At 42.4% G+C, this 12,150-nt stretch overlaps 1 protein-coding gene across 3 annotated transcripts in view; it reads right to left on the minus strand.

Annotated features, from left to right (window-relative positions):
- Window positions 1-12,150, minus strand: part of PAMR1 (peptidase domain containing associated with muscle regeneration 1) — a 128,313-nt gene that overhangs the window by 57,171 nt on the left and 58,992 nt on the right. For all 3 annotated transcript variants that reach the window (XM_055141951.1, XM_055141950.1, XM_055141952.1), the window contains exons 2-3: window positions 9,622-9,798; window positions 3,350-3,478 (exon numbers count right to left, since the gene is read on the minus strand). In XM_055141951.1, the coding sequence (XP_054997926.1) occupies window positions 3,350-3,478; window positions 9,622-9,751 (259 nt within the window). In that variant the 5' untranslated portion in view covers window positions 9,752-9,798. The remainder of the gene's footprint in view (window positions 1-3,349; window positions 3,479-9,621; window positions 9,799-12,150) is intronic.

The following is a 12,150-nucleotide window of genomic DNA, read 5'->3' on the forward strand; positions in this document are numbered from 1 at the left end:
ATGAACATTTTTTCCCCTCCACTTTTCTTTCATTTTCAGGGGCCACAACCAGTGGTGTTAGGAGAACCGGGGGTCATTTCCTATGACACTCGTATGGAACCTAGTCCACCAGCTGCACTTAGCAGTGCGTGGGGTGTCATACAAAGCCAGGAATTGAACTTGGGGTCTTGCACATATTAGGCATATGTTCTACCATTATAGATGTCATCTCAACTCCTTTATTTGCTCTTACTAAGCTTTTATTGTAAGTATATTTATCTCTGGACCACCAACCCACTCAGCAATTGAGAAATATGTCAAATAAATTATATACGGTTGACCTTTGGTCAACAGGGGATCAAGGGTTCTGGATCAAATAACTAAGAATAACTTTTTTTTTAAACATAATTTTTATTTGGATTTTTTGGTCATACCCAGTTTACTCAGGGCTCAGGGCTGACTCCTGGTGGGCTCAGGGACCCCATGCAGTGTCAGGGGTCCAGCCAGGGTCTGCTAAGTACTGGCAAACTTCTTTTTTTTGGGGGGGTCACACCCAGCGATGCTCAGGGGTTACTCCTGGCTTTGCACTCAGGAATTACTCCTGGTGGTGCTTGGGGGACCATATGGGATACTGGGGATCGAACCCCGGTTGGCCGCGTGCAAGGCAAACGCCCTACCCGCTGTGCTATCACTCCGGCCCCTAAGACTAACTTTTGACTCTCTAAGACCTAACAACTTAGGAACCTGCTGTTGGGCAGAAATTTTACCAATACCATAAACACTCCATAACATAGTTTGATGATACACATACATATGTAAATACTCTTTCAATAAAAGTCAACTAGAGAAAATAAAATGATATTAAGAAAAGTCATAACAGAAAGTACACTTATAATACTGTACTGTATTTATCAGTACCACACATTTATGTCATGTCTGTTTAAGCTGAATAATCTCTGTACTAACATCAATATTGTCTCCTAGGATATAAAAAACTATAGCTACGAATGATATTGCTAATGCTAGATATTAAAAGTGAAAAGGCAATGTAAAAATATGCATTTACAGGTATCATGATGTATACAGTGATCATATTTATTGAAATAAGTGCATATTAATGGACCCACACAGTTCAAACCCATATCCAAGGGCAACTATGTTTTTTTGCATTGTTCAAGTTTTTTTGCTATGAGACAGTTAGTATGCTGAGTGTCTCTAAGGCATGATCCCATTGCTTTGTCAGAATAGCCCTCTAAGGCTGATGACATTCTTCCCCTTTTAAAGAATAGGAAACTGAGACTGAGAGGCTAATTGACTTGCCCATGGTCACAATGCTCGTGACAGAGCAAGCCATTACTAACTTACTAACCCTGATCTTTGTCATTCCAGAGCTTAAGCTGCTGAACAGCTACTAAGGGAAGACCTGAGTTAAATCCATCAGGGAACCCACTAGAATATAATCTATGATTGGGATAAATTTAGTTTTCTAGAAACCATCAAAAGAAGGTATGGAAGTTCTAAACCTGCTGCTCAGATCAGCACTTTGTAAGTGACCTGGGCACCAGGTAACACAACTCTCAGGTTCACCATGAAGCACCAACATGCTCCTCTGCTGGATGACCTGGAGTCCCTCCTCCACAGACCACACAGGCCACCTGCTTTGCCCTGGACTCTTGAAACACGAGTCATTTTGCTAAGGGTGGATCAGGCAGACTAGTTCAATAAACTGACCATATCTGTGGTCCAAGTAAAGAAAAAGTTCAGATTGTAAGACCATCCCGACTGCGTCTGATTCAAACAGGGGCATGTCAACTAGAACTAACAGAACACAGTTTTCATATAAAGACCCCTTTGGGTGGGTGGGGGGAGCGTGGGCGAGCAGTGCTCAGGGCTCACTCTTAGCTCTGTACTCGAGAATCTCTCCTGGTGGGCTCAGAGGATCATATGGAATATGCTGGGGTTTGAGCTCAGGTCAGCCGCATGCAAGGCAAAGGACCTACCTGCTGTACTGTCACTTCTGCCCCCACACAAAGACTCTTGGAAGGACAGTGCAGAGGGGAATATTTTTTTCCTTTTTTTTAAAATTGAATCACTGTGAGATATAGTTACAAGCTTTCATTTTTGAGTTTCAATCATACAATGGTCAAATACCCATCCCTCCACCAGTGCACTTTCTCCACTACCAATGTCCTCAGTACATACTCCCTTTCCAACCTTCCCCATGCTTCCATTGCAGACAATTTCCCCCATACTCTCTCTCTCTCTACTTTTGGGCATTATGGTTTGCAATACAGATACTGAAAGGTTATTACATTTGGTCCTTTATCTACTTTCAGCACACATCTTCCTTCCCGAACAATTCCTCCAACCATCATTGTCTTAGTGATCCTTTCTCTATTCCAGCTGCCTCCTCCCCCAGTTCATGAATAGGCTTCCAACTATGGGGTAATATTCCTGACCCTTATGTCTACTGTCCTTGGGTGTCAGTCTCATACTATGTTATTTTATATTCCACAAATGAGTGGAGTGCAGAGGGGAGTCTTAAGATGAGCATTCTACTCCATTTTCAAAGAAATCTTGAGACTCATAGAGGAACCCTAATACAGATTAAGAAATTTTTGGAAGATTTAATAGAATTCAGAAAGAATCCTTCCCAGGACAAGCAATATTCTGACAATTTGATGTGGAATTCAAGAATTTAACTTAGGGTTCAAGAAGTTCACCTGACGGCGCTGGAGCAATATAGCACAGCGGGTAGGATGTTTGCCTTGCACGTGGCCGACCGGGGTTCGATTCCCAGCATCCCATATGGTCCCCTCAGCGCTGGCAGGAGTACTTCCTGAGTGCAGAGCCAGGAGTAACCCCTGTGCATTGTCAGGTGTGACCAAAAAAAGCAAAAAAAAAAAGAAGTTCACCCTGAGACTTAGTCTTTTTGAAGCCTCACTGGAAGTGTGTAATGATAATTACTTGCAACTGTGTGTGTACGCTGTGTGCAGCAGACCTTGGCTTCATCTAGGAGAAAGGGAACGATCTCAGAGCAGACGTAAACCTCCTGTGGCCAATTCCAAACGGATATCAAAATCCACATCCAGCAGATAGAAGCACATCTTTGCTGTTTTAAGTCTTACTCAGAAACCCCTCTAGGGGCCGAGAGATAATACAGGATGTGGGTAGGGTGCTTGCCTTCACATTGCCAACACGGTTCAATCCAGGTCTCCAGGGCCCACTAGGAGTTTCCCTGAGCTTAGAAACTCCTTTAGCAACAAGCTTTCCTGAATTCCAATTCCAGTAAGCTAAACCTGATTTGACTGCAAACCGAGCCATTGCAACAGAACAGCTGTTGGATGGAGCTATTTCAGGGGTTACTCACGCATGCAGTCTCCTCCATACCAGCCGGCCCGGCACTCAGCACAGTAGATCCCCTTCACATAGAAATCGTCCAGCGTGCCTCCCCATGAGCCATTCCGGCAGCTCTTGCAGTTCTCAAATATGGTACAACCTGCAACATTTCCAAAAAAGAGGGAGAGTTAAGTACTTGCAGGTTTGACGGAGTATCTAAAATAATCCACTATTGATACAAGGGCCAGGAGGATTGCCCCAGAGCTGGAAGACTGCTTCATGAGCAGAGAGGAGAAGGCAGATGGAATAGAGAAGGGATCACTAAGAGAATGATGGTTGGAGGAACCACTTGGGATGGGAGATGCATGCCGAAAGTAGATAATGGACCAAACATGATGACATCTCAGTGTCTGTGTCTGTGTTAATGCCCAAAAGTAAAGAGAGAGTATGGGGAATATTGTCTTCCATGGAGGCAGGTGGAGGGTGGTAAAGGTGGTAAAAATACCCGGGATATTGGTGGTGGAGAATGTGCACTGGTGGAGGGATGGGTGTTTGATCATTGTGAGATTGTAACCCAAACATGAAAGCTTGTAACTATCTCATGGTGATTCAACAAAATTAAAAATATTTAAAAAAAAAGAACACAAAAAATAAATAAATAAAATAATCCACTATCATCACAGAGCCTTCTCTCAATGGAGGGAACCCACACTTTGAAAGGTATAGAGATAATGTTTAGGAAAGAAAATCTTTGTCCTAGGAAAATGCAAGACCCTAGAATTCAGATGGCATCATTTTAAAGGTGATCCAAACCATCTCCATAGTGAGTTACACCCAGCCATGCCCAGAGCTTACTCCTGTCTCAGTGTTCAAGGAATACTCCTGACAGTGCTCAGGGGACCATATGCAGTGATGGGGATCAAATTGGGGTCAGCAACATTCAAAGCAAGTGCCTTAATCCAGTGGCTGATGTTTAAATGAACATAGAGTAATAGTGAAAGATTGACTGTCAGTATAGTGCATTTTTCTACTTTTACTTGTATGTCTATGGTATAATATTCATAAATTCAGACAAATAAAAATAATAAAATTAATACCTAAAGCCCCATCATCAACTGGTAATACTTTTCTCTATATGCACACACTATTATCTAAATTAAGCTTATAGCATACACATAGTAAATATCTTCTCATTCCACTACTCTTTTTTTGTTTTGAGGCCTCACAGGACATGCTCAGGGGCTATGCCCAGTGCTCAGTGCAGTATTCAGGAGTTATTACTGGTGGTGCTCAGGGGACTATGTGGTACCGGGAATCACACATGGACCTCACATATGTCAATCCTTTGAACTACATCCCCAGCTAAGTATTTCCATTCCATATACATATGTGACCACTCTGAATGCTTAATGGCCCACCCTGGAAGGTATCAGGCTAATTCCACTTTCAAGCTACATCAGTGAGACTCTAGAAGTTCCCAGACAGAGTTATTTTAAACTGGGTCTCTTGTGGGGTGAGGGATAGTGAAGACAGGCAGAGAGGATTCAACCTTTTCTATTCAACTGAAGAGTTAAATTTCAATACTGTCATTGTCCTTGAGCAAATTGTTTAAACCCTCTGTGCCTCAATATCCTCACCTGGAATACAAATTTTAAAATGGTACCTACTTCATGGAGTTGTTGTCACAATCAAATGAACACCTGTAAGGAGTCCAGTACATAGTAAGCAAACCATATTATTATTATTATTTGGGGGGGGTTAGACCTGGCATTTCACAGGGCTTACTCCTGGCTCATGCACTCAGGAATTACTCCTGGCGGTGCTCAGGGGACCATATGGGACACTGGGATTCGAACCCGGGTTGGCCGAGTGCAAGGCAAACGCCCTACCCGCTGTGCTATCGCTCCAGCCCCCATCAACCCATAATATTATTATAATTCTGCACTTCTATATTTTTATTTGTCTTGTCCCGACCATGGCATATAGCATGGTCAATTTTATTTATTTATTTATTTATTTATTTATTTATTCAATAGAGAAAGCATTTTTTTCTGGGGTGGTAGTGGTTTATTATAAACCCACTGATGTACTGTGAATCACAGTGAGTAAAACAAAGTTTAAAAATTAAACTAAAGTTGGGCTGGAGTGATAGCACAACAGCTAGGGCGTTTGCCTTGCACACGGCCAACCCAGGTTCGATTCCCAGCACCCCATATGGTCCCCTGAGCACCGCCAGGAGTAATTCCTGAGTGCAGAGCCAGGATTAACCCCTGTGAATCGCCAGGTGTAACCCAAAAAAGCAAAATCCTTGGCTCAGTATATGGTCCCTTTAGCAATGACAGCATTGACCCCTGAGCACAGAGGCAGGAGTAGCCCTCGAGCAACATTGGGTATAGCATGGTCAATTTTAACTTCCTGCTTCCCCTAATAGACTAAAGCCAGGGATGGCATGTGGTTTAGCTATTTGTCCTCAGCACTTGCTACAGTGCATATGTGCGTCTGGTGCATAATCTCCACTGGATATTATTGGAGTGAATAAATAGATAGATTGGATGGATGACTAAATTACTAATGCAGATTTCTGAATCTTTTGAGTAAAACCAGCATTTCCTTCAGCTGACAGCATGTTCCTGTGATTTGGGTTGAAATCAGGTTTATTGCTGTCTGTAGATATACATGCTGTCTATACAATATACAGGGTGATTTCCATAGGAGAGAGCTTTATATCCACCTCTTTGCACACCACAAAAACCAGCCTGGTGATTAAGATGAGCAAAGTTATGTTAAAGAGACTCCAAGTGCGTCTCAGAATTGCCAGAGCACAAGATTTAAGCGACAAGCCTGGAACCACAGAAAAATGCAATTAAAGGAGATAACTTAGTGGCCAGGGACTCCTTCCTTGCAAGCACTGGCACCAAGCATCATCAGTTGTAACCCTAGACTTGATGTTCCCAAATATCGTGGGGATTATTATCCTGGTGGTGTCCAGCACAGCATCCATGGCGCTGATTCTGAGCACTAAACCATCTGGTCTAGTTGGCGGAATATCACTGAGAGTGGTCCCCAGGCCTCTCTGAGTATTTCTTGGGAGCCCTTCTAATATACAGAGTTGGTCCTGTGAGACCCTAGTGCCACCAGACATCATGGCAGTTACCGCTGGCATCCCAGCCACTGTGTCCCCAGCCACTGGCCCTATGCTATATTGTCACTGGCAGAGAGAGTTGCTCTCTGTCATGGTGTTAGAAAAGGCATTTTAAACCCATGCGGAGACCCCATTTCTCCTGGATGAAATGGGTAGAATTCATAATGACATAGTCTGTGGCAAGGCTTTTAGAAAATCTGCCTGCTGGACGGCCAAATGCAGAGAGAATTTGGCAGTGGCTAGCAAACTGATGCACACACCTCCCTTTGACCCAGCAAAAGCATCTAATGCCTAAGGCCATTTACTCTAGCATTATTTGTATTATTTATAACAGCCCAAGGCGGAAAACAACCTAAATTCCCAAAACATGCTAGTTCACACAGCCAGATGCAAGTGTAAAAAATACATTAGAGCAATGATTACCTCCTACTGTCTGTGAGTGAACTCCAGTATATATAATTAAGAGAAAAAGGAAATGAGTTAGCAATATTTATGCATGCTATACTTTATGTTGACAGGGGAAAGATGCATAAAAGAATATCCATATATACATATTTGCTTATATTATCAAACACAGAGAACAGGTGGAAATAATAAAGTTCTCTATATATCAAATATGTGCTATTTTCCCAACAGAAAAAAGAACAATACAAATCGGCTTCAAAACATTATATTGTGACTGGATATATAGTGGGGATGAACTCTAAAGTTAACAATCACAAAACTATGATGACTTTATTCAGTGAACTTATAATGGTGACTGATAATGCTATTTTGCACAATTACATTATGTTACCATGGGTGATAAAACAAATAAGTGGTTGGCTTAATATTTTTTCACTATGAGAGAAGACAGATACAAAATTAAAAAGTAAGCAAGGACATTACAGTCAAACTTAAATATAAGCATAAACTTGTTACTTCTCAAGGAACACCTCAGGCAGCTAGATTGGGGCCTCAGTTCAGAGTTTCTTTGAGAAATGGCTGGCCCTCACACCTAAATCAGAAAACGAACAAGAAGTGCCCAAATTATCCTGTTATCTGAGAAATCAAGAAAGCCTTCAAAAACGAGTATGGCAGTGTCAGAACAAAGAAGCACATGAAGGGACTTTGAGCATCCGAAAGTCTGATGATGGGAACACTGAAATGAATAAGGACTCGAGTGAATTAAGCCAGGTAAGTATGTGAAATGTTTGAGGACACCCTGACACACACAGAGACCTCTTTGATTGCCAGTGTTGATTGGCCAAGTCTTCAGCCTACCGGTTTGAAATTTTGTTTAGAAAAATTATCCAGCCATGTTTTAGGGTAGCCAAATGGTTAGTGTGAGGCAGCTCTTCACCACTTCTACCCAAACCTGGCTCTAGGGGGCGCTGTGGGCTTGCCTCCTGCATGATACAATAGGAAGCACAGAGCCCCAGCAACATATGCCTCCATGCCAAAGTCTCATCTCACCCTAACATTAGCCAGTAGTCTGGAGGGGGGTTGGCATCTGAACCATACCTTGCAGTGCTCTGGAGCTATTCTTTGCTCAGTGTTAGACTGCGGGAGACTCGTGCTTGGGAGGATATGCAATGCTTGGGGATAGACCTGGGCCTCCTGCATGCAAATAACATATTCCATAGTGGTGAGCTATTTTTTGCGGCCCCACTAGACTTTTGAAAATAATGAAATCATACAAAGAGACATCCACATCACTGCCAAGGACCCGAGGTCATTGCTTAGTTCTCAGAATCCCGAGATGGTGCAGGCATTAGCCAGTTCTCTCCTCACAAACCAAGCTCACACATCAAGGAATTGGGGCACTGGGTTTCTTTTCTGGATCAAATGTGCAATACTGAGATCATCCCTATTTTGAAACTCAGCATTATTCTCTTCCAAGAAGGAAGCTTTGATGTACCATATTTACAGCTGAGCCCTGTTTTTTTTCCCCTCTCACTTTCCACAAAAGAATGTTCTTGATAACATACATTATCCTCTGTGAGTTGCTGATCACAGTGGAAACCACGTGTTGTTTATTAGTTCTTTGTTTTGGGGGCCATGTCCAGCTGTACTTGGGGCTCTGCATTTCGGGATCACTCCTGAAACGTTCAGGGGACCATATGTGATGCCAAGATAGGAACCTTACTAACTGTACTCACTGGAAATCAGATTCATGCTGAGACCCCATGTTCACACAAGTCTTCACCCTGTAAGCACTTGAATGAAAAAGCACAATCACTGTCCTTCCATGGCCGGTGGAGGGTTTGAAGCAAGGTAGGTTCGAAGGCAAAGACAAATAACTAGGCACAATACCTAGGAAGGTTTCATATTACCCTAAGATGCTCCACATTACTGTGACCATTGAAAATTATCTCCCAAATTTTCAATTCAAGGTCAGAGCATCATCCTTGAGTTCTTCTCTTCCTTCTCCATGCAACTGACTTCAAGTCCCATCACCCCTCCCCCCACTCTGAGAGTTCTCAAATACTTCTGCCATAGTTCTCTTTAACCACAGAACTTCTAGGTTCACTGAAGTCTTGGTTATCCACTCAGTCCTAGTTTTACCTAGCCTCTAATCTTTTCTTCATGCTAAAACATACTGTAAATTCAGTTATCTTTTCGTGCCATAGACCTTAGCACATACTGTCCTCTATGCCTGAATTTTTCTAAGAGATTCCTTGTACCCTTTCCATTTTGCTGCTTCTTTCTCTCACATTTTTACCGTTTCTAATAAGTTATCACTGACCTTCCCTCTACCAACCCCACCCATCCATGCTCCTGCGTATCTTGGGTTTGCTCTTGTCTCCTACCTCTTACCATATGTTGTATTGTATCTCATGTGTTGTGTTGATTCCTTCATCATTTTCACTGGATTTCCAGCTCTTGAAATGCAGCAAACGTGTGTGTGTATGTGTGTGTGTGTGTGAAATTACTATATTCTTAGCACTTGACATGTAGGAGCCACTCATTGTGTGTCAAAAGACCAAATGAGTAACACAAGTACCAACTCCTCCAGTTTCTTTGTCCATCAATAGATAAGGCCAAACTATGCCATTTTTAATAGTAATAACATTACAGTTGTTTGAGGACATATTTCCAGAGTCTAAATATTCAGTCTATTTCTACTCTCCACCTCAGAAAACATCAGCTCAGCCCGAAAGCCCCATGTTCACACTCACCTGGGTGAATAAGGCAGGAGTCACACTCATTATCCTCATTCCTGCAGCAAGGGATGGTGTAACCCACCACTTCCTTCTTCCCGGGGCAGATGCATTCGATCTGGTCATATTCACAACACTCCCGGCACATGATGTTCCACTCAGCTCCAGGGCAGCCTTCATTAATAACTGTGTACTCTGAAAGGGAAGCAGACAGGTGAGAGGCGGGTCCTAGAAGGAAAGAGGAAGACTCACATTATGAACTCTACAACTAAGAAGCAAAGTCACCCGAAAAATGTGTTGCCCTGCCTGTGATGCTGGAGAAGGGAATATGAATTTCTCTGAGACAACGTGTCTAAAGTGGGATGGCCTTCCTTGAAGGGTGTCCAAAACCACTCACCGCAAAACAGATAAAAACTTGTTTGAATTAATGTTTAATTGAGCAACGCCTCCTCCAACGGGTGCTCAAGGGACTTGGTGCCACGCCCAGTGATTCTCTGCCAGTTGCACTAGATGGTTCAATGCTAGGGCCTGAGAATGTGGCACAGCTCAGGCACTGCTGTGCCAGAAAAGAACAGGATGGTTGGGGACCTCCAGGACCACACTTGGTATTACTCACGGACCTCCAGGGTTATACTGACAACGCTCAGAAGACCGTGTGATCGAACAAGGGTTGGGTGTATGCCTCGCACATGCCTTAACCCCGTACTATTTCCCAGTCCCCATTATTTTTACTTAATAAAATTAAAAGGAAAACATACTGTACCAATATACCATCTAAGTAGATTGATGCACAGACACATTTAATTTATAAACAAGTATGTATTGCTGGGGTACTTATGCTCATTTCTATTTTTTTGCCACACCTAAAAGAGCTCAGGACTTAACTCCTGACTCTTTACTCAGGGATCATTTCTGGAGAAGTTTCAGGAGCCACATGGGTTCTTCCTTGTATGGACTCAATCCGGGTCCAGCACATACAAGGCAAGCACCTTACCACTGAGTTATCTGTCCAACCAACAAATCATTTCTATTTTTATGGGTTACACCAGTCCACTCCTTGCAGCTACAGAGGTTGTGCATTGCAGAACTCCAGGAGAAAGCTTTCAGCTGCATGACGGCACCATGCAGCCTAGACATTTGAGTCATCAAAACATTCGGAACTCACTTTCAAGACAGGGCCACTCAAGTGCCAGACCAAGTGCCAAGAGGAGAGATCATGTCATTTCCTCCGAACTTGGCTCCTCAATTTTGCAGCATGCTATTTTTATGGTATCTTCAAAGCTAAAACCAACAGAGATTTTTTTTAAAGTATCTTAATTAGTATGTTTGGGAGAATTTCAATGTTTTACAAGGGTGAAGTCATTGGCAGAACTTCATTCAGTCCCCAAATACAACAGAGGGCTCTTTCCCATGAGAAAACAATTATTCCTTTCTGAGGAGGTTCTTTCTGCTTTTCTTTTTTCTTTACTTTTTTTTCCTTTACGCACCTTAAACAAACGAGAAAGAAAATCATCTGACAAAATAGATAAGAGGAATCAGTCAGAAGTTACCCAGAGGACACAGACTAAGTAAGAAAACTAGCTTTGATTTTCTTTTTTTTTTAAAATCAACTCTTTATTTCCAGAACCCTTTGCACAAAGATGACAAGGAAGCAGAACTAGGTCAGATAGCTGAGAAAGAAAGTGAATCTGGCCTCATTCAAACCCCCATTAGGGATCCCCAACATGCTTTGGGATTCTAACAGGAACCTACCCTAGTCTCCGGGATAGCTTTTAACTACTTGAATCTTGTGGTTTTCTATTTTTCTCCCCTAAATGTGGAAGTTTGACACAGAACTGAAAATTTTCCCAGTAGTGTCACTTAAAGGAACTTTACCCTCTGCTCTTAGCCCAAGAACATTCTAATATTCTAGTATTCTAGGTTCCAAGAATATTATAGTATTGTAGGGAAAAAATACACTGGGAAAATAAGAGACTATTCATTAAATGTAGTGAATTTTTTTCTACAAATATTGGGGGAATCAACCAAGAGTCTCACGCTGTCATCTGGCATAGGTCATGGTGGGTTTGGTTTCGTCATACTCTGAGGACCCTCCAGGACAGATATCAGGGACTTGTTTAAGTGACCTCTCTGAAATTAACTCAGTGAAGTAGTAAGTAGTAAAATCTAGATGACAGCATATTATTCAAAGGAGAGGAAAGCAAAAGAAAACCTAGATCTTGAAGTTGATTAACTATGACATCTTGAATTTGGTCATAACTATGAAATGCAAAGCATGAGCAACAACAATCACAACAATCACAACAACAACAACGGCGAAAGATAAACTGTATTTTATTTTATTATTTTTTTTTGCTTTTTGGGTCACACCCAGCGATACTCAGGGGCTACTCCTGGCTTTACACTCAGGAATTACTCCTGGCGGTGCTTGGGGGACCATATGGGATGCCGGGGATCGAACCCGGGTCGGCTGCGTGCAAGGTGAATGCCCTACCCGCTGTGCTATCGCTCCTTGCCCCGATAAACTGTATTTTAGAGTAATAGAAA

Source organism: Sorex araneus, chromosome 6 (genome assembly GCF_027595985.1).
Source record: "Sorex araneus isolate mSorAra2 chromosome 6, mSorAra2.pri, whole genome shotgun sequence".
Taxonomy (NCBI): domain Eukaryota; kingdom Metazoa; phylum Chordata; class Mammalia; order Eulipotyphla; family Soricidae; genus Sorex; species Sorex araneus.